Source organism: Cetorhinus maximus, chromosome 13 (genome assembly GCF_964194155.1).
Source record: "Cetorhinus maximus chromosome 13, sCetMax3.hap1.1, whole genome shotgun sequence".
In the NCBI taxonomy this organism is placed as follows: domain Eukaryota; kingdom Metazoa; phylum Chordata; class Chondrichthyes; order Lamniformes; family Cetorhinidae; genus Cetorhinus; species Cetorhinus maximus.
The window spans coordinates 16,959,727-16,983,191 of record NC_135891.1 but is presented as its reverse complement, the minus strand read 5'-3'; the positions used below and the strand labels follow the sequence as shown (position 1 = coordinate 16,983,191).

The 23,465-nt window shown below is 42.9% G+C and overlaps 1 protein-coding gene across 4 annotated transcripts in view; it reads left to right on the top strand.

The window, feature by feature from the left end:
* The first annotated feature begins 2,170 nt into the window (after nt 1–2,170).
* Nucleotides 2,171–23,465, top strand: part of slc2a10 (solute carrier family 2 member 10) — a 29,997-nt gene continuing 8,702 nt past the window's right edge. The window contains exons 1-6 of one of the 4 annotated variants that reach the window (XM_078555019.1): nt 2,180–2,258; nt 6,040–6,135; nt 6,672–6,752; nt 12,130–13,554; nt 22,453–22,575; nt 23,207–23,342. In XM_078555019.1, coding sequence (XP_078411145.1) covers nt 6,725–6,752; nt 12,130–13,554; nt 22,453–22,575; nt 23,207–23,342 — 1,712 coding nt within the window. In that variant the 5' untranslated portion in view covers nt 2,180–2,258; nt 6,040–6,135; nt 6,672–6,724. Of the gene's footprint in view, nt 2,265–6,039; nt 6,136–6,671; nt 6,753–12,129; nt 13,555–22,452; nt 22,576–23,206; nt 23,343–23,465 lie in introns of all 4 variants that reach the window. The other 3 variants (XM_078555018.1, XM_078555020.1, XM_078555017.1) reach the window with 3 other exon arrangements.

Sequence of the window (23,465 nt, the reverse complement as noted above, 5' to 3'; positions counted from 1 at the left end):
CCATCTCCCTGCTCTCCACACACGCTGATACTTTTGCCATGTGCCTGTGATATGCGTCAGTTTCATACTAAGCTTGCTCTCAGAAATATCACAAAGCACTTTCCAGGAAATGAATCACAGTGAAATGCAATCACTGTTATTATGTAGGCAAGCAGCCTATCATTGTGTGCGATGCAATGTCACATAAATAGCTAGGAGTGGTCAGTTAGTCTGTGTTTTGTTGAGGCGCGATTGGTTGCCCAAGGAACCCAAGGAGAACCCCGTGTTCTTTGAATAAAGTCATGAAATCTTAAATATTCATCAAAACTAACATAATAGATAGACACCACTTCAGTTTAAAGGCTCACCTGAAAGTCTGCCATGATATTTTTTAACAGGGATGGGACTGAGGGGCAGGTAAGGGTGGAGATGGGCAATAGCAGAGGTCGGTCATGATACACCTTTCCTGAGATTCCTTTCCATTGTACAAGGGACAAATCTGTGCCATACACAGTGAATGAACTTTACCATGAAGAAGGAGCAGTAGCTCTGTGCAATTGCATACAGGCAGTACATTAAGGGTTAATTCCACCCAGAAGACAGGCTTTCGTTACAAAAGAAGGATTACATCTTGGGATGTTTTAAGACATTAACGGCACCAAATAAATGCAAGTTTTTGTTCTTGTATCTTGCAGTAAATGCAGCATGCTGCAGTTACAATTCTGACTCTGTAGGTGGCAGAGTCCACCCTTTTTGCTCTGCCAGATGAGGAAACACCCATCCATACGTCTGTGCATAAGAATGCAAAGCTAGACGTACAGTGAGCATCTGTAGGTGAAGGAGCAGGATAAGGGGAACACGTCAGGATGTGAGGGGATGCTACACTTTCACCCAGTCTACATCTCCAAGAGCAACTGCAGCCATATCAATGTAAGGCTTTCATTTTATCACCGCCTGCTTAGTATTGTTATTTCTTTTACAAAAGTACTTTAGAAATCCTTTTCTCTGTTGCTGAACAGAGAATGTCTTTGATTTTCTCTGGCTTTTAGACAGTGAAGTAAAAAGAAAAAAATTGGAAAGGGAATAAGATTGTAGATCTAAGTCAATCCATCGCATTGAACTTAAGGGAGGTACGCTTTTACCTCCAGACATTGCAAAGATCAGATCCAAAGCTGCTTAAAATATAATTCCAGGTTACTCTTGGAAGACCAAAGTATTTAAACATAGCTTCATCCTTAGATGAAATAATTTCTAGGTGCTAATGTTTAGATCAAAAGTAAACACCTTCTTCAATTTCTTTCTCTGAGTCAGAAGATTGTGGGCTCCATTCCAGTGAATTGAGCATATTACATAAGCTGCCACTCCCAGTGCTAGTACTGAGGGAATGCTGCACTGTCAGAGGCACTGTCTTCCAGGCGAGATGTTAAACTGCCTCTATCCTCTCATGTGGATGTACAAGATCCCGTGGCACTAGTATGAAGAAATGCAGGAGGGTTACTCCCGGTGTAACCTTAGCCAATATCACAAAAACAGATAATTTGGTGATTAGCATATTACTGCTTGCAGTGTGCAAATCAGCTGCTACGTTTTTCTGTGTTACAACAGTGGCTACACTTCAAGAAAGTATTTAATCGTCTGTAAACTGCTTTGGGAGGTTCTGAGACTTAATTGTTAAACTTAACTTCAGTGGAGAGTTTAGTAGGCAATTTATGCACAAATGCAGCAACTTCATGAACTACGCAGGGAGGGTAAAAGGGTGAGATTGAGGTTCCACAAAGGTGGAGTGGCACAAATAATTCCGTTAATTGCATAAATACACTTTCTTGCCACAAGTTGCTGGTTTATTTGCACTTTAATAAGAGCATGTGTCATCATTTTTTAGTGAATTCCAGCACAACATTTCATTTCCATGGGAGTGAGGCAACTTATTTTGCACTTTAGTCATGGGGTCCAAACCAATCAGTTCTGAAGCAGAGTCATTTTGGACTTGAAACATTAACTCTGTTTCTCTCTCCACAGATGCTGCCAGACCTGCTGTGTTTTTGCAGCACTTTCTGTTTTGATTTCAGATTTCCAGCATCCGCACCATTTAACTGGTTTTTGGGCCATTTCAGCTGACTCTTAGCAGTAAAGGTGGTGTCTGTCGCTCTCTGGTGGTCACTCGGTGTAGTGACACCAACATCTCGCAAAGTAACTTCGGCCTTCCAGTTTAAATTCTTTTGCCACGTCGACTTCGCGATACAGAAACCACATTCCAAGAGGCTCAAACTCAGGAAAATGTAACGGTATCGCTTTTCCTGTAATTCATTCGAAAATATTCTCTCGGCTTTGTTTGCTTTAAAGGCAGGCAAAAATGGACAACTTTGGGAGAAAGCCAAGTCCATGCAAGTGACCGAAATGTAACGGAAAGAAACAATGCTTAAAGAAAATACAATTAGGCCATGATTTTTAAAGAGCCGAATACGTTCAGCAAAGATATTTTTGTCTTCTATAAATATATGGCGTCTTACAAGATTCGGCCAGAGTGAGATTTCTGTCTAATTTGATGCAACAAGACAATAATTTTGAAGCAATGATTCTGAAAATCTGTGTAACAAATTAACTGTAGCAAACAAGCGCATCTATAGGAGTGTTTTTACTTTGATACGTGCGGGTTAAACCGTGGAAGGACGGAATGTTAAATGTTTTTTTTTAAAACATAAAACATATTTATTATAAATATTTACTTTATAAAAATAGCCTGCGGTTTAAAACAATGTGTTAAAAGATCAAGGTTTTTTTGAATGGTGCCTTTTTGTGCCCATTCCTCTCTCTCTCTATACTCTTTTACAAAGCACAATCTAGCTTTTGCTCTTCGCCACCAACGCTGCTGTTTGGAAATTTGAATTTGTTTTGCGCTGATAAGCATTTAAAAACAAAACGGCGATGCTCTTACTTCTTCCTCCTCTGCTTGAGGGTGGTTAGTCCTTGACAGGGCGAGGTTGCACGGATGCCAGCACTTTACATGGTATCTTGGCTCAATGCCTTTCATCATATGTGACCCTGGGCAGTTAAGCGTTTGCAAGGCTGGTCGATCATGGAGGGCATCACACCTGAGTCCGTTCCTTGTTCCGGGGCCAAAATCTTTTAGGTTGCTGCCCCCCTCCCCTCCCCTCCCCTCCCCTCCAGACAGGGGCGTCCAGTCATTGAGGTGGATGTCGATGCGAGGTAACCCTGTCGAGTCAGATCACTGCCTCTCACACCAGCTGAGTGGCTCATTGTCCAGTTTCAGAACTGGATATGGTGGGTGTCTGAGAACGGGAATGTCACAGGACTCTTTATATAAATGAGGGGAAAATAATCCTTGGTCAATAGATCTTAATTAAACCAGAAATAATCAAATAATAATAATCAAAATAATCCTTGTGCAGTGTTCAATAGATTCTAATTGAACCAGACCTTTTGTGCCTTTTTTGTGTAAGAAGGAAGGGTTTGCATTTATATAGCGTCCTTCATAACCTCAGAACTTGCCAAAGTTCTAAATGGCCAATTAAACCCTTCTTGAAGTTTAGTTACTGTTGTAATTATTTGTTCCCTCCCCTCCCCCCCAGCAACAACAATACAACAACCTGATGGCCCATTTTAGTGATGTTGGTTGAGAGTTAATTATTGGCCAGGACACAGAGGAGAACTCCGCTGCTCTTCGGAATACTGCCGTTGGGATCTTTTACAGCCACCTTAGAGGCACTTGGGCCTCCGTTTTACAAAGTTTCTCACCCATATAATGGCATCTTGACAGTGCAGCACTCCCTCAGTACTGTCCCTTAGTGCAGCGTTCGCTTAGAACTGCCCCTTGGACAATGCAGCGCTCCCTCAGTACTGTCCCTTAGTGCTGCATTCACTTAGAATTGCCCCTTGGACAGTGCAGCGCTCCCTCAGTACTGTCCCTTAGTGCTGCGTTCGCTTAGAACTGCCCCTTGGACAGTGCAGCACTCCCTCAGTACTGTCCCTCAGATAGTGCAGCATTCGCTTAGAACTGCCCCTTGGACAGTGCAGCGCTCCCTCAGTACTGTCCCTTAGTGCAGCGTTCGCTTAGAACTGCCCCTTGGACAGTGCAGCGCTCCTTTGGTATTGCCCTCACTCGGTGTGGTGCTCCCTTGGCACTGCTCCTCAGAGTGTTGCAGCCCCTCAGTGCTGTGCTCCCTAGGCACTGCTCCTTGTACAGTGGGGCACTCGCTTTGCACTACCCCCCAGGCAGTTTGGCACTGCCTCAGTGCAGCACTCTCTTGGCACTGCCCCTCAGTCAGTGCAGCGCTCCCATGGCATTGCCCTGACATGGCACAGTGCTCTGTTGGCACTGCCCCTTGGACAGTGTGGCACTCCCTCAGTGCAGCGTTCTCTTGGCACTGTCCCTCAGACATTGTGGCACTCCCTCAGTGGGGTGCTCCTTTGGCACTGCCCCTTGGACAGTATGGTGCTACCACTAAAAAAAGGCTGACACAGTGTGGGGAATGAGACAAATGGTTGCACCCTCCATTGTCACTTAAAGATGGTGTTTGATGCCTGGGCCCATCCATAGTGTAATGTTCCAAGATCAAAGTTACATGATTGCTTCACTGCCTCTCCTGTAGGATAAACCACCATGTCCCTATGGTTTAATGGTTTTTTTGAAAAGAGGAAGGGAAGACTAGCTGATATTATGGTCAAAAGTTGTGGAAGATTTTTAGATGGGCTAGCCTATGGGCTGTCCTACTGTTTGCCAATGAAATATCCATCGACTCGGAATTCTCTAATAGTTCCTCTTACCAGGAACATGACCATGGTGACTGGGGGTGAGACAAATGGTTGGGAGATTAAAACAATTAGGGTTATCCCTGCTGAGCCTTGTGGTGTCTTAACTGCCTATAACAGAGCAGCAGCTCCTGTGATAGTTTGCCATTTTTCAGAGTAAATATTTCATTGTTTAATCCCCAACCTTTCTCCTTCAGGACAAGTTCCTTTCTTCTAGAGGTTCAGTTTGAATATCCCTTTGCTATTATTTAAGGCCATAAGACATAGGAGCAGAAGTAGGCCATTCGGTCTGCTTCGCCATTCAATGAGATTATGGCTGATCTGATAATCCTCAACTCCACTTTCCTGCCTTTTCCCCATAACCCTTGGTTCCCTTACTGATTAAAAATCTATCTCAACCTTGAATATACTTAACAACCCAGCCTCTCCCTCTGAGAGAAGAAAAGAATCTGTGGAATTCTTTTGTACCATTATTAGTAGCCTTATTTGTCTTATTTGTAGCATTATGCAATATTATTTATTTTTACGACATTCTTAAACACCGCAATATATCAAACCCATCACCACCAAATCAATTAGTTCAGTCACACTTTTCATTCAAATTGTTTTAGCTGTTTCTTTGCCCACCTTGTTTTACAGTTTACTGTAAACCGTGTTACTGTGGAAACCAGAAACTCATTAAGGGAATAAGTTAGAGATATACAAATACTTGATTTCTGATGGTGGCGATGTACCAGTCTCTCTGCCTCCCAGTGTGTGTGGGTGAGATGTACCAGTCTCTCTGCATCCCAGTGTGTGGGAGTGAGATGTACCAGCCTCTCTGCCTCCCAGTATGTGTGAGTGAGATGTACCAGTCTGTCTGCATCCCAGTGTGTGGGTGAGATGTACCAGTCTCTCTGCATCCCAGTGTGTGGGTGAGATGTACCAGCCTCTCTGCATCCCAGTGTGTGAGGGTGAGATGTACCAGTCTCTCTGCATCCCAGTGTGTGGGAGTGAGATGTACCAGCCTCTCTGCCTCCCAGTATGTGTGAGTGAGATGTACCAGTCTGTCTGCATCCCAGTGTGTGGGTGAGATGTACCAGTCTGTCTGCATCCCAGTGTGTGAGGGTGAGATGTACCAGCCTCTCTGAATCCCAGTATGTGAGGGTGAGGTGCACCAGCCTCTCTGCCTCCCAGTGTGTGAGGGTGAGATGTACCAGCCATCTGATATTCACCTTGTTATTTATGAAATGCTTGTGTATTTATGATGTAATGCACTATTTTTGGTTTGCTGCTCTCATTTTATTCAAGAAATGACATTTGGATGTACTCTTTAAAAATGACAACTTGCACCCTCAGCAGCCAGATGTTTGCAGCCATTCCACCTTTCACCATGAATGATGTTCGGTAATAATTACCGATCATTAATCGTCCAAATGAAGTGACCAAATAAATCAATCCTTAACGCTCGATTGATCCTTGTATTACCATGCCAACTTATGTGCTCGCATGGCCTTCTCCGGAAAGTATAATCTTGCTACCCAGCAATAGCAGGGGACGATGGGCTTTAGGTCATAACAATACACACCGACCTCATTGTCAATAATGTGATCAGTGTATATCACGATGAATTTGCCTATTTTAATAACTCGCTCCGTCTCTCTGTTTTTGTCCCCTGTATGTTTTGATGAAACTCTGCTCTTGCATCCACTAGTTGCCTTGGCTACAAATCTCTTTGATGTTCCTCAAGAGGCTTCAAGCGGTTCCTAATACATCACTTACTAACCTTCACTTTCCCTTGTGTTCAATTCCTGTCAGCATGGAGCAGCTGGAGGTAAAGAGCAATAAGTCACGGCAATGCAGCTTGGTTGAAGCTGATATACAATAGGAAATTACACACTGATTCTAAGTATTAATGATGTGTACTGTTGATCTGTTCCCAGAGAAAGAGCGCACACTGTACTGGACACCAGGCAGCTGATATATTTTAAGAATAATGTGGCCTTGCTGTCGTGGGCAGATGGGTGAGTTGTGAATTTGAACATCTCTTGAGCTTCTTTCATTGTGTTTGATTTTGTTAAATTTCACCACGTGGTCTATAACTGCCTATAACAGTAGAATTATACTCTTATTTTCCTACAAGCCTTATTGGGAGCTTTATCACAGAAGGTGAACTGTCGCATTTTTGTTTTTGATTCTCAGGAGTGTCAGTGTAATTATTTTTGGGGTTTATTAATGCTGACACAGGGTATAGTAACATAGTGGTTCGATTACTGGACTAGTAATTCAGAGACCTGGGCTAATGACCTGGAGACATGAACTCAACTCCCATCGCAATAGCTGGGAAATTTTTAATTCAGTTACTTAAGATAAATCAGGAATTAAAAAGTTAGCATCAGTAGTGGCTGTTTCAACACGAGTGGTATTCGCCACCAACAGGATGCTGGCTTCAAGCCAAAAAGACGTTCTGCCTGTTACACAACTGAGTAATGTGGTATATGAATTTCAATGCCAGTGCAATGTTAGGCACGTAGGCCGTACATCTCAAAGACTGGCGGATCCAATCAAACAGCATGCCCCTTTCGCTGTTTGCAACAGGCAAGGTACAGACTGTACCAACCAGCCTGTTCTCGCCAAACTCAAAACACAGTGTCCAACTTTCGATGTGATTCCACGATTGGACAACATTTGTGAAATAATCCTCAGCGTACTAAGAATTACGTTGACAACTAATTTAAGATTGTCAGTCGGGCTCGCATTGTGATGCATCTGCGTGTACTGGAAGCTACGTATATTAATACACAGGGCCCTGTTCTTTGCAGACAGAAAGAATGTGTACAAACATTGTGCCTGTTTCAGCTAAACAAAGTAAGAGACAGCCATTTGCTGGTTCATTCCCCAGGCAATGTCTTGACCAATCAGAGTCAAGCTGCCTGGTTTAAATTTCAAACAATGCTTGGCAGTTAACTGTCACTCACCATCACTGGTGCATTCTCCATGGCAGCATCTCTACCAATCAGAGTCCACTTGCCAACCAATCAGCACTCTCTTCTCATGCAGTATAAATTTGTTGGTTCCCCTGACATTGGTATTTTCTTGTGAATTGCCCTGATGAGTGCAAGATGAAAAGCTTCAACAAACAAATTCTCTTTTTTCAGCAATATCTGCAAAGAGGTGAATGAGTTGATGCTCTGTGTATTTCTGAGCTAGCATAATAAGTTTTGAATAATGTCCAGATGTTCAAAGGTGCTGCCTGTAACTCACGTCGGTAAGGCAGGTGCATCTGCACACTCACATTCAACTGGACCAAGTGTTAAAATGGAACGTTAGCCTATTCTGCCTTCACTGCCAGAGCCAGATGTAGCACTGGAGGGAGGCTGCCTCTGGAGAAGATTCTGTTGTGATGTTAATGTTTTAGTGATGAGGGGAAGTGCCCCTCTCCTGCTCCACTTTCTCTTGCTCCTGGGAAGTGCTCGTGATTATTGGGCCACACACCTATGGAAAGGACACCTGAAACATTGTTAAAACGCATCAATTTTACCTGCCCTGTGAGATTTGCCTAGTGGAGGTTGTCGATCTAGGAGTAGTCAATCCCTTCTGACCCCTGAAATGTGGGAGCTGCAACACTGGGTGTGCTATATTTAGCGTACACCGAATAATGTGCCTTTCTGGCAAGTATGGCAGCAGTAAAGAAAGACATTTGTGCTGCAGATATTGCAATGATTGAACAGGTTGTGCTTTCCAGTATCCCATGTGTTCTTTTTACAGGTGGGTGTTCCAGAAATCCCTGATGCGAGGCCAGCAATGGCAGGCAGGGTGGGGTGTTTGCACTCCATGCAACTCTAGCAGTCCCTTACTTCACACGATAGGGAGGTGCAACACAATGCACGGGTGTAGGTTAGAGCACCATTGCTGAGAGAGTGTCCCTGGAGGGGCCATTGGAATGTGGCAGATGTGCTGAGCAATGGTCTAGCCAATCCAGCAGACATACCGGAGGAAGTAGATGTTTCAGAGGACCTTTTTGAGTTGAGGGTGAAGGGCACAGGTGGGTGATACAATTGTTTTGTTTGGATCTCTGTCCTAAGCTCAGGTGTTCCAGAACCACCTGTGAGTACCAGCCCCAGCAGCTCAAGTGGCTCGGACAAAGAGTACGGCTTTTGCCTGAGATGTAAAGAGTGGAAAAGCGTATGTGGCTGGTAGTCCGCAATAAACGGTACCATGAATGCAGAATGCGCCACTTGATGGATGCTCATACTTGGTTTTGAAAAGTTTTACTAAAAATATCTGATATCACAACAGCTGGTAGGGTTCTGTCATCCCCTGCTGTCTGGGGCCGCTACACCTTGTGAATACGCGCACTCCTGAAATGTGAGTTGAGACAGCGGCCATCCTTTTCTGGCAGTTTGATGCCAGCATGAAGCCTGCCAAAAGTGATAATGGAGCACATTTTGGATGTACGGAGATGACAGCATCTCAAGGAACCCTAGACGCTGGTGCCTCATGAGCCCTGAGAATGAGGGCTCTCTGGTTCTACAGAAGTAGATAGGAGATTTCCCCGCTTATGATCCACTAAGGCACAGCAGCACACGGAGCTGGATTAGGGCCCGCAGGTTTGAAAGACAGCAGCAGCAGCACAGCAAGATCACAATACAGTTCACACGCATATAATAAATTCATCTCCCTTATTCAATCAGCGGCAGCCAATTCCAGTTCCATCCATCCACCCGACCGTCCACCTGTAGCTGTGCTGTAAGTAGAATAGGAGATCATCAGATTGTGTTGTTAAAATACAGGGTAACTGTGGACTGGCAGGTTGTGTAGACATCTTGCATCCAACACAAAAAACATATCCCAGTGTGGAAGGTAGTCAATTGCTGTCAAGGATCTGTCTTCCCCAGGTTTTCTATCTTACTTCCCCTTGACTTCTAGTTACACAGTTAACTGCTTATCAGCAACTAGCTCCTTGCTGATTTCTGCATTAGTGTTGTGCATGATGCTCTCATTGTTTTGATCAACTCCCCCGAGGTAGACACGAAGCAGCACCTGAGCAGCCCAGCTACATGCTGCCCTGTTTGACCTTGACACAAGATCAGTGACCTAGTCTAGGCATAGACTCTAGCCCCCCTGTATGGATTGTGTATCAGTACAATGAGCCACGGTTGCAAAGCATAGTCCATAATCGTCCAGCAGACAGCTATTGTATCATTCCTGGGCTTGGAAAAACCTCGTAATGGTAAATTGATTTAGGATGCATGAGTCACGGTGCTCTTGGGGGAACAAGCATTAACATGCAGAATCCTAAATCAATGGTTGCATGTGATCTGCACTTTAAAGCAATGAAAGTGCTTTTGATTTATGTTGTCTGTGGCACCGATGTGATAAAGATGATTGATTGATGGGTCCGGCAAGGCAGTGCTCTAGTTACTAGTTATCTGGCTTTGCAGCTCTCCCCAGTGATGTTCCTGGAATTGGCTTAGAAATCTTGAATGCTATGTGTGTCTAAAGTCTGTAACTCATTGTTCATGAGGTGGCGAAAGTATCTCTTCAGTCCATCTCAATTTTTGGTCTGATAAGGGTAGGTAAGTCGTTTTTGTGGCTTGCATACACTGCTCAGGGGGGTAGTTGCCTTTGTGGTTTTAAGTGCTTTATAAATTCATTCAGTTTTGCTCCTTCCCCTATCTCCTGCAGCAAGCACAGTTGTGATGGGTACACGCATGGTTGCCTGCCCCAGTGACACAGTTGGCCTCGGGTGCTAAAAGAACACTTACAGGACCAAATGGAAAATTATGGCAATTTGCCATTAAGGGTCAATAGCAGGCTCTTAATCTGTATTTATTAAGCAGTGGTTATTAGTTAATTTGCAAATAAATCTTGATGCTAATAAATTATTTCTCCACAGGGCAGAGAATGTTGCTGGTGCTTTTTTGCCATTTCTTTAACACAAATCCCTGTGGGCCCTAACAATGGAAGAAAAACACCCCAAAGGAGTCACCAATTTGCTATATTGGTGTCAATGATTAGAGACAAACATTTAGACCAGTTGGAATTTCAGATCCCAGTTCTGACTGCAGTTTAAGTTCACCAACAATTCAAGTTTCTGACTTCCAATTTATTCTAATTCATATTCATCTCCAGATATGATTGTGTTTTTAATAGTTTACCAGGGGAAGAGGGAATCTCTCAGTTCCAGTGGACTGAAATAAGAGTCCAACATCACAAGGGAATAGCGAATTCAGCATCTAAACACAACATGACCTAAACTGTGCTCAGACATCCAGCTTTGACCTGTACCTTTAATGAGCACAATGAAAAATCTCTGCCAGTTTGTGGGTTAGTTTTTCCATCTTGTTGAAAGTAGCATGTAGGTGCACAGTATTGCTGGCTAACCACCTTCTTGTGTTTATCCTTCAAATCCCTTTGTATTTGACCTTCTCATATTTATGTATTGCTCAGTCCATGAAATATCTCTCAATATAAATGACATTGCTCAGTCACTTCCCTCACTCTGCTCACAGTTGTAAGCAACTCTTTGATTTTAAAATTCTGATCCTTGTTTTCAAGTCCCCCCATGGCCTCGTCCCTCCTGCAACTCCACAGCTCTCTGAGATATCTTGAGCATCCCTGATTTCCAGTCGCTTCACCATTGATGGCTGTGCCTTCAGCTGACAAGGCCTCAAACTCTGAGATTTCCTCCCTAAGCCTTGCTGCCTCTCTACCTCTCTCTCCTCCAAAAGCACAGCTCTCTTTGACTAAGCTTTTGGTCATCTGACCTATTATCTCCTTACGCAGCTCAGTGTTCAATTTTGTTTTATAATGCTCCTGTATGGGATGTTTTATTGTGTTAAATATGCAATATAGATACAAATTATTGTTCGTGTTATCCAATAGTACTTTAATCTTGCTAAAAGAACCATGTGACCCAATTCAAGGTGTTTAATTATATACAGGTGGTGGCCATTAACTGGGAACAATGGAGAGAGAGCATGTGGTGTCCACTGGCACACTGTAGGGGCTGGGATGCATTATTGACCCCAAAATTCACAATTCAATTTGAAATTTTGTAAGTTTCCTTTGTGATTTTGTCTTTTTTTTTGTTGCAGTCTCCCTTTTAATTTGTTAATTTGTCCCTGGTTTATTAATTTGTTTTATTTTCTGTTAATTTGTTTTACTCAAAAGAATATAAGTAGGAACAGACTGAAACGGTGGTGGTTGGGTTTGGAAATCTATGTTTGTAATGTGTATTTCTGTTGATAAAAGTGTGTAAAGATTGGCTCCAGTTCTATCCTTCGCTTCCTGGAGTCGAACACAAAGCTTAAACACTGATTTTCAGTGGCTATCCATATACTGCTTTAGGTGAGATCTGATAACCGACATTTTGTAAATGTTTGCATTATATTTCAGGTCAGCTTTCGCATGTCCTCCTGCTGTCATCGACGGTGACCCTTCTTGGAGGACTGATTTTTGGATATGAATTGGGAATCATCTCGGGCGCTTTACTGCAGCTCAAGGAAGTCTTCAGCCTTAGCTGCTTGCAGCAGGAAATATTGGTCAGCGCCCTTCTGATCGGGGCTTTCTTTGCTTCATTGGTCGGAGGGATAGCCATCGACTACCATGGGCGAAGAAACGCGATCATTTTTAGTGCCGCCTTGATTTGTGTTGGATGTAGCATTCTCTTACTGTCCTCCTCATTCACGATGCTAGTGAGTGGCCGGATGACTATTGGATTTGCCATGTCTATTTCCTCCACAGCCTGTTGCATATATGTTTCGGAAACAGTCAGCCCCCGTCACAGAGGCAAGTTGGTGTCCCTTTATGAAGTTGGGATCACAGTTGGCATCTTGAGCGCCTACGCACTAAATTATGCTTGGTCGGATATAAGATATGGATGGAAGTACATGTTTGGTTTGGTCATTGGCCCAGCGGCTTTCCAGGGCATCAGCGTTCTCCTCCTCCCCTCAGCGACACAGAGAGTCCAAAGCCAAGGTGATGATTCACAGAAAGAACTGTTGCAGTTACAGAATGGAGAGCAGGGCAATCCTGACTTGGAGGATGTTAATTCACTTGAAGGAATCAACCGACAGTACAGTTTCCTTGATTTATTTCGTTCCAGAGACAACATGAGAGCCAGATTTCTGGTGGCACTGGGTTTAGTGGTCTCTCAGCAGCTCACGGGCCAGCCCAATGTGCTGTACTATGCCTCGACCATTTTTAGATCGGTAGGATTTCAAAGCAATGCTTCAGCAGTGTTGGCTTCAGTAGGACTGGGAATAGTCAAAGTCATTACGACTGTAGTTGCCATGGTATGTACTGATAAAGTTGGAAGGCGAACACTGCTAATTGGCGGCTGTGTTGTAATGTCTGTGTCAGTCACTGTGATCGCTTTCTCAAGCCAGAGTGTTACAATGGAATTCCACACGAGTTGCAGAGCCATAGCCCAGGTTAATGGATCAAATCACATGTTAAATTCCAGTATAACTTCCTTCAACCCCATTCTTTGGAAATCAAATTCAAGATTCAGGAATGAAAGTTCACTGAATGTGAATCGAACTTTGGCTTTATCTGCTCAGGACAAACACTATCTAACCTTTGAAGAGGGAGTGAACAACAGTTTGCTCAGTGAGCATACCGTTCATTCCCTCAGTGCCATGGACTCTTTAAATAACGTAAACACATCAGATGAAGGCTTCCACTCAAAGAAAACAAGGAATCCCTCGATACAAACTTCAGTAAGCCCTACTCAAACCTCCAAACATTTGGCTTTAAATTGGATTACACTGCTTAGCATGATGGCCTTTGTCAGTGCTTATTCTATTGGGTTTGGTCCAAGTAAGTGTATTGCTATTTCTACTGTTTCTATAGTTATAAGCTGGTGTTGCTAAGTTGTTGAATAAAAAATGTATAACTTGTTGAAAGTGATGGAGCAGAGAGGGGTTTGGCTGTAATACACACCAGAGATGGTAGAATCCCGTACTATTGAAAATGTTTAAAAAGGACATTAGCTGAGATGAACTTAAACAAATTGCAGCCTCATAGTATCAGTGCTGCACGACATTATTGAAATATCTGTTATCAGAAACTAAAATAACAGCTTAACGTCATATTAGTTAACCCTGTTCCTTTTCCCTTCAGTAATGTGTTTCATCTTGAGTTTGCGGTCTAGATGGGGTTTCTTTTGAGGTTTTTTTGTTATCCTAATAATGAAGCCATAGACTGTTATCTATAAAAACCATTCTTGTTTATTTACAGATCAATGTACATCTCAGCACTCCACACGAGGTTGTACTTTTGCTTCCCACCAGATCAGTCTCTTAGTCTTGTGACATTACATCATAGTTATATCAGTATCAGGTGTGCCTGATGTTATCCCTTTACTCTACATCTCCCCCCAAGTCCTTATCCCAACTATACACATCCTCCAGCATCTTCCCCCAAATCTTAGCCTTTACAGGGCTGGCCTCTGAGGTGCCTTGACCAATTTCCCTGATCTGGTCCGGGTTTCATCTCATGGTTGATGATGAAGTGCAATCTCTCGTCATTCAATAGGAGTGTCTTCCACCTGGGTGGTTGTAGAGTTTCTACTTGTTTCTAGTTCCTTGTCTCCATCTGGATCTAATTGGCATGTTCAAGTTTCCATTGGTTTCCTTCCCAATGATATCAAGGCTCTTCAATTCCTTCTGATATTTCTCTGGTCCATCTCAATTCTATAAGATCTCGGTTGTGGAGCTCTTTCCATTACAATGCCTTCTTTGTGGTGATCTCGTATCCACACCCTCTCCCCGGGCTGTAGCACTTTCAGGTCTCGTGCTCTGTGTCTGAAGTTGAAATTATAAGCTTGACTGTCTGTGATGTTCCTCATTCTCTCCCTAACTCTCTCATGATCATCTGCTGTAATGTTAGGTTGTAGTGTTTGTTGTAGAGCTGGAAGTTGTGTTTGCAGCCGTCTTCCCATTAATAGTTCTGATGGCGAGAACCAGTTTAATTGGTGGTGAGGTTCTGTAATTAAGAAGGGCTAAGTTAATAACTTTGTTCTTTTTCATCTGTTCTTTGATTGTTTGAACTCCTCTTTCTGCTTCTCCATTTGTTTGAGGATATCTAGGTGAACAAATCACATGGATGAAACCATTCTCCTGCTCAAAGTTGTCGAACAACTCATTAGCAAACTGAGGTCCATTGTCTGACAACACATCCAGGATGCCATGTGTCATGAAGATTCTTCTTAAGTTATGTAATGACTGCCTCCGCTGTGGTTCTGTGCAGTCTATTCACTTCAAACCATTTGGAGCAGTACTTAATATTGATAATGAAAATGTTGCCTTTAAAGTCAAATAAATCAATTTCCAGGTGTTGCCATGGCCTTGAAGGAAAGTTGGAGGGTGCCAGTAGTTCACTCTGTTGTTGGCTATTCACTGCACATGTAAGGCAATTTGTGTTAACTCCTCAATGACTGATGCCTGGCCATCAGACTGACTGCTGGGCTCTTGCTTGGCATTTCACTATGCCCTAGTGACCTTTCTGGAGAATGTAGAGCCAAAGTATTTTAGGGACGACTATTCTGTCGGTAAGAACTAAGAAATCACCGATGAGTGTGAGATGTTTTTTTCTGTTTGAAGTATTGGTGAAGTACTGATTGTTAGTATTATAATCCGCCCCATCCATTCCAGCAATACTCTTTTATTTTGCTCCAATCGTCATCCTGCTGTTGTGCTTGATTGATTTCTTATAATCTCTTTTCCATGACTGATAAGTGTTTAGTAATGAGCTTTCCAATAAAATTTAAATCTTCCAGTCTGACTCCTTCCACTGGTATTATCGACAATGCATCTGCTGTTGTCTGGTACTTCCCTTGAACACACTCAGTGACTGAATCGTATCTCATGAGTATCAATCTAAAATGTTGAAATATAGGTGGCATTTTTTCAACTTCCTTTATGTTAAGAGGAATAACTAAAGGTTTGTGGTTGGTTTCAACTTTAAACCTTAATCCTATGACATAATCAGAGAACTTCTCGCAGGCCCACGTGGTTGCTAATTGTTTTTTAATTCATTCACAGGTTGTGGGCTTTGCTGGCTGGGCCAGCATTTATTGCCCATCCCTAGTTGCCCTTGAGAAGGTGGTGGTGAACTGCATTCTTGAACCGCTGCAGTCCATGTGGTGTAGGTACACCCACAGTGCTGTTAGGAAGGGAGATCCAGGATTTGACCCAGCGACAGTGAAGGAACAGCGATATATTTCCAAGTCAGGATGGTGAGTGACTTGGAGGGGAACTTGCAGGCAGTGGTGTTCCAATCTATCTGCTGCCCTTGTCCTTCTAGATGGTAGTGGTCATGGGTTTGGAAGGTGCTGCTGAAGGAGCCTTGGTGAATTCCTGCAGTGCATCTTGTAGATGGTACACACTGTGTATGGTTGGTGGAGGGATGCCATACTCAGCCAAATGCAGCCTTGATGTCAAGGGCAGTAACTCTCACCTCACCTTGGGAGTTCAGCTCTTAGAACCATAGAACCATAGAAAAGTTAAAGCACAGAAGGAGGCCATTTGGCCCATCTTGTCCATGCCAGCCCGAGGACACCCAGGTGCCTCTTCTAATCCTACCTTCCTGCACCCGGCCCATAGCCCTGCAGCTTACAGCACTTAAGGTGCAGATCCAGGTACTTTTTAAAAGAGTTTAGAGTTTCTGCCTCTACCACCAACTTGGGCAGCGAATTCCAGACACTCACTACCCTCTGCGTAAAAAAGTTCTTCCTCATGTCCCCCCCTACACCTTCTGCCACTTATCTTGAATCTATGTCCCCTGGTTCTAGAATTCTCCACCAAGGGAAACAATTTTATTATGTGCACTCTATCTATTCCCCTCATAATTTTGTACACCTCAATCAAGTCACCTCTCAGCCTTTGTTCTAAGGAAAATAATTGCAACCTCCAATCTCTCCTCGTAGCTACACTTTTCTAACCCTGGCAACATTCTTGTAAACCTCCTCTGCACTCTCTCCAGAGCTATTACATCCTTCTTGTAATGTGGTGACCAGAACTGCACACCATACTCTTTTTGTCCATGTTTGAACCAAGGCTGCATTGAGGTCAGGAGCTGAGTGGCCCTGGTGGAACCCAAACTGGGCATCAGTGAGCAGGTTATTGCTAAGCAAGTGCCTTTTGATTGCACTGTTGATGACCCCTTTTGTTACTTTACTAATGATTGAGAGTAGACTGATGGGGCGGTAATTGGCTGGGTTGGATTTGTCCTGCTTTTTGTGTACAGGACATACCTGGGCAATTTTCCACATAGCCGGGGAAATGCCGGTGTTGTAGCTATACTGGAACAGCTTGGCTAGGGGCGCGGGAAGTTCTGGAGCATAAGTCTTCAGTAGTATTGCTGGAATATTGTCAGAGCCCATAGCCTTTGCAGTATCCAGTGCATTCAGCCATTTCTTGCTATCATGTGGAGTGAATTGAATTGGCTGAAGATTAGCCCCTGTGATGCTGGGGACCTCTGGAGGAAGCCGAGGTGGATCATCCATCAGCACTTTTGGCTGAAGATTGTAGCAAATGCTTCAGTCTTATCTTTCACACTGATGTGCTGAGCTCCTCCATCATTGAGGACGGGGATATTTGTGAAGCCTCCTCCTCCAGTGAGTTGTTTAATTGTCCACCACCATTCATGCCTGGATGTGTAGGACTGCAGAGCTGAGATCTGATTCGTTGGTTGTGGAATCGCTTAGCCCTGTCTATCACTCGCTACTTATACTGTTTGGCACACAAGTAGTCCTACGTTACAGCTTCACCAGGTTGACCCTTCATTTTTAGGTATGTTTGGTGCTGCTCCTGGCATGCCCTCCTGCACTCTTCTTTGGTCCCCTGACTTGATGGCAATGGTAGAGTGGGAGATATGCTAGGCCGTGAGGTTACAGATTGTGTTCGAGTACAGTTCTGCTGCTGCTGATGGCCCAAAGTGCCACATGGATGCCCAGTCTTGAGTTGCTAGATCTGTTTGAAATCTATCCTATTTAGCACACTGTAGTGCCACACAACACAAAGGAGGGTATCCTCAATGTGAAGGCAGGACTTCGTCTCCACAACAACTGTGTGCGGTGGCCATTGCTTCCAATAGTGTCATGGATAGATGGGACAGGCAGGTTGGTGAGGGTGAGGTCAAGTATGTTTATCCCTCTTGTTGGTTCTCTCACCACCTGCCACAGACACAGCCTAGCAGCTATGACCTCTAGGGCTCGGTCAGTAGTGGTGCTACCGAGCCACTCTTGGTGATGGACATGGAAGTCCCCCACCCAAAGTACATTCTGCGCCCTTGCCACCCTCAGTGCTTCCTCCAAATGGTGCTCAACATGGAGGAGCACTGATTCATCAGCTGAGTGAGGGCGGTACATGGTAATCAGCAGGAGGTTTCCTTGTCCATGTTTGACTTGATGCCATGAGACTTCATTGGGTCCAGAGTCGATGATAATACTTCTTTCTCAATGGTTGCATACCTCTTCTGTGCCTGAGAGAACCTGAGGCGTAATTAACTGGTCTTCTTTGTCCATCTTATTGATCTGAAACAGCATTGCGCCCAAGGCCTGTAGTTGATGCATCCGCTGCTATAATTGCTGGTAATTCTGGATCGTAGTGCTTTGGAATTTCTGGTGAAATTAGGAGATATTTGATCTTGTCAAATGCATTTTCTGGTTCATGTTGCAGCACCACTGTTGGCCTTCTCTCAGTGGCTGTGGTAGTAGTTTTTGATTTCTGCCAGGTTTGGTAGGAACTTGATTGATCATCCCAAGGAATCTTTTAATTCTGTGCTGTTTTTAGGCAGTGGGAACTCTCTAATCGACTTGGTTTTCTTGCACAATATGGCCTAAGAGTTTTATCATTGGCTTTGAAAATTCACTTTTGTCATTTAATGGCAAACCTGCTCTCACTCAATGGTCATGTTCTTCCCTCAATGAATCATGTGTGAGAAGACGGGAATGTCATCCATATGGCAAATCATCCGTTCCATGCCTTCCAGAGACTGAGGCATCAATCTTTGGAATATCTCAGGTGCAGAAGCAATTCCAAATGGTAACCTGTTAAAACAAATGGGATGGTAAGTAGTTAACAATCTAGATTCTTTGCCTAGAGGCAACTGCCAAAAGCTGCTGTTAGCATCTAATTTTGTGAAGAGGGTGCTTTTTGATAATTTGGTAAGACTTTCTTCCACTGATGTCATCGGGTGGATTTCACACTCTACTGACTTGTTTAATTGAGTCAAGTCTACACAGATTCTAATTCAACCATTAGACTTTGGTACTAATGACTATTCCAGAACACCACTTTGTTGGTATGGTTAGTGTAGAGATGACCTCTTGTAACATGTATTCAGTCTCGTTCTTGACTTTGTCTAATAGTAGGTGAGGGACTTTCCTTTCTGTGAGGAAACATATAGGCTTAGTATCCGCCCTTACAGGGTTATACGTTAATCTGTTTCCAGCTTTTCCAAGCCTGAAAATAGGGTTGGAATTTCCTACCTGAATACCTCACTAGACTGCTCATCAACAATTTTATCAACCTTGTTAATGAGCCTTAGATGCAAACATACTTTTCTGCTCAGTAATAATGACTCCTGGTCCTGTATAACATACAGGGGCTCAATAATTTTTTAATCCTTTATCATAATCTTGCCAAGTGTTGGCGTATTACTTCTGGTGTTGTCCATCCTGGACCTTGCAACTGGATGGAGGTTCCTGTTATGTGAGATTTTTACGCTATTTTACTTCATCAGATAATACAGAAATACCTGCGCTATTGAGTATCTAGCTTGAATTCTGGGGTGACCATCAACTTCTAATTCAATGCTCCAATAATTATTATTTTCTGTTTCGTTAACTTCTAAGAAGGTTATTTGCTTTTTTTTCTGTGGTTCTTCCACATCTTGGATTTTACTTGGTTTTGTTGTTATCTCTTTCTCCCTATGAGCTATAGGATCTTTGGATCTGTAGACTATTTTAAAATGTCCTAACTTCCCACAGTTGTGGTACTCCGCTCCTCCTGCTGGGCATTCTTCCTGCTTGCAAAGGGTTTTCCCACCACACCAAGAGCATCTCAAGATGGCGGTTGGTGCACTTTTTCCGATTTTTGCAGGTTTTTAACTTCATTGCACTTTCTTTTTTCTGCCCAACATATTGAATCGCTTCACTTATTTTTTTCTAAGGGACATCATTTTCCCCACAAACAACTATTTTGTTTAGCTTCCTAAGCTCGGTCTGCCACGCTATTTGTACTGTCTTTGTGAGAGTTAAATCGTCCCTGGCTTGCACAAGATCTGATAGGGTTTCATCTAAGACCCCAGCTACTATACGATTGTGTATTAATTGATTCCCAAGGATCCCATAGTCGCAGTTCTGAGTCTGTACAGGTTATTTATAAATGAGTCTATGAATTCATCCAGTTTTTGCCTCCTCTTATTAAATTTTGCTTACTTAATGATCAAATTTCTTTGAACTGAAGTGTGAATTGAGTGCCTGGAGGACTTCCTCATCTGAGCTCCAAGCCTCCTTGCAATAACGTCATCTGCTATGGCCCCTACTGAGTAGAATAAAGTACTGACCTGATCCCTCTGGTCCTTCTTATCCAAACCTGAAGCTGTTTTGCATCAATTGTCCCAGTGTTGAGCCTTCAGTGCTTCAGAATTGTTCTGGGACTGGCAATGTAGACTCCATGCTTTCCCTAAGCTCTGGGTCTGTTGATGCTTCAAAGATTCACAGGCTGTTTGACTGTGGTCTGTACTCCTTGCTGTCTGGACTCCCAGGTCTGTGCGTCTGTTTGCATTTGCAGCACCCATGATGCTCTGTTCTCAGGTGGATCTTCGATCTTTTTTCTTCTTGTCCTTTCCCCAAGGATTTGTAGGTCTTTCAAGCCTGCAGTCTTTTCTTGGAGTTTTTCTGGTTCTTTACACTCTGTCCGCTGCCACCATGTTTCACCTTCAGTTCACGGTCTAGATGGGGTTACCCTAAGAATGCTACCATAGGCTGTTATTTGTAAAAACCATTCTTGTTTTTTTTACAGATCAATGTACATCTCAGTATGCTACACGAGGTTGTATTTCTGCTTCCCACCAGATCTCTGTCTCTTAGTCATGCGACATTACATCGTCATTGCATCATTAGTTGCACCTGTATCAGGCACTCCAGATGTTTTAACTCTTTACTCTACATAATGAAGCTTTTTTGAAAGACTTGGGCCAGGACTTTCTGGCCCCGCTGCTACAGGTCCAGAAAATGCAGCAAGCTTACCAAATGTCCATTGACTTCGGCACTGGTAAATCCTGCTAATGAGTGGGGTAAAAGTGTACCAACTGAGCCATGGCTAGGTTTTGATGCAAAACATCAGAGATCAGCAATCCTCAGACTGTTCCTCCTTAGTTGTCTTTACGTCCTTCTCCAAGTCGGCGACACTAAGGTGCCTCACAGATAGGAAACTGTGTATGAGCAAGTGTTACAAAACAAAAACAAAAGATAGCTAGTCCATTTTATAAAGGTCACTGCAATGCCACCTGTGGCTGGTGTGGCTCTTGTGGATGGGAAAGGGGGAGTGGACGTGAGTTGGGGAAGGGTGGGGGCAGGTGGATGTTGGGTGAGGTAGGCAAGGCCCCTATTGGTTGTTAGCAACTATAAATTACAACTGTTGAACAACAATTCTTAAAGCTTCTCAGAAAAGCCCATGTACCAGCAGAGGGAATCGGGAAGGAGAATAACGTTTGGGACCCCTGTCAGGAAGATATAATAATTCTAATAACGTTATTGGAATTTATTGTAAAATAGTGTGCACGTGCATGCTAATTGGATTAAAGGCAGCTGGTCTGAATGCTTTGCTTTAGGAGACGAGCTAGGTTTGAAATGTTAAGTAGGTAAACATAGGTGTAAAAGTAAAAGAACATCTGTATTTTAAATAAACAAGACTTGATTGTTTTGAAAAGAAGGACTGAAATATTATACCTCGCCAGGTGGAGTTCAGACAACAATGTGTTTATTTTTCCCAAAGGTTACTGGTAAAACTTAGTACTATGAGAGTTTTTATTATCAGAGAGTAAAGTCCAAAGACATAATGAAACAATGGGAATTTGCTTTCAAAGGGGAAAATATGTATAAAGGAGTGAAGGCTGTGTGTAAGGGTAGGCATTTTAAGAACTAACAAGTGTGAAAAGCCTTCAGCATCTATGCCTCGAGCTGCAGTTTACAAAGAACTGAAGTTAAAAAACTCACTTTGAATTCAACTGGTTCAGGGTATCCTGTTTCTTTGCCTGGGTCTTTTAAAAATGTGTCTTACTGTTGCCTTAATGAAAGTGTAACTGGGAGTCAGATTAAGTAGGGGATTTAGAAGTTATCATAGTAGTAATTTGTAGATCTATGTATGTATTTAAAGTCATTTCTTCTATTAATAAATGTTTAATCTAGTTTTGTAAAAACCTATAAGACTTGGTGGTCTTATTACTACTGAATTCAAGGCACGCATCTCAAAATTTATACAAATTGCAAAACAAGTTGTGGCGGTTGTTTCAAGTTTCCCTTTGCAATTAGAACAGCTCAGCATTTGCCATCAGCTGTGCCATAACACCCCAAACTATAGATATATTTGTTTAAATTTGTCTTTGGAGTTTCCTCAGGGCCTGATTATTATGATAGAACCTATAAAAAAAGGCCACCAGAGCTGCAACAGTACCACAAACTTGACAGAAATTGCTCCAATTTTTCAGTGACTTGGTTGGTTCTGAGCGAGATCTTCCCTGCTGGAATTAGAGGGCGAGCATTTGCATTCTCCAGCAGCTTCAACTGGGCGGCGAATATAATTGTCACTGTCACATTCCTGGATGTAATTGGTGAGTAAGAGAAGAATACTTGGGTTTGCCTTTGGCTTTATGTCAGAATATCTCCAAAGATTTTACACAGGGTAAATAACTGCTTTTGGAGTGCAGTGACTGCTACTGCCTAGGCAAATACATGAAACATTCTGCAGCAGCAAATTCCCACAGATGGCAGGTCATTTTGATTGATGGAGGAATGTTGGACCCTAGGTATAGTCCCATTCTATGAAATGATCGTATTGTCCCACTAAGATCAGAAGTTTCATCCATTGAGAATATGCATATTTTCTATATATTTTAGTATTCAAAGGTTTAAATTCCTCAAATATAGCTGTAAGACAGAGAACCAAATCAGATTGGGAATGGGAGGCAAATATAGGCAGATGTTTCTTATTTTCAGATAGAGTCATAAGTATCCACTGATGGCGTAGAATTGATGTGGCTGGTGTCCCAATCTGCTCAAGACAAGAGTTGCCTTGTGTGTGTAAAGAAAAGAAGAAGCATTACTAGCTGGCGAAGTGTCTAAATGTTTTGTTTTGTATGATAGTGGAGAAAGCTATTATTGCTGAACGGAGGCCAATATTAACATTGAAAAATACTAAGACTCCACACCTGATAAATGAACATTATCTTATTCTTTGTTCAGATACAATTGGACTCTCTGGGACATTCCTATTCTATGGAGTGGTGGGATTTGCTTCAATTGGTTTTATATGTCTTTACCTGCCTGAGACCAAGGGACAATCATTGGAAGAGATCGACAGACAGTTCTCTGCTAAAAGGTAAATCTATTCTTCAACTTTAAAAAAAGGCAAGGGTTTAAAAAAATGCTGCATGAAGTTGTTATATTAATGGAATTGGGTTGCAACTAGGAGAGGATATGTGTTTCAAGAACAAGCATTAAG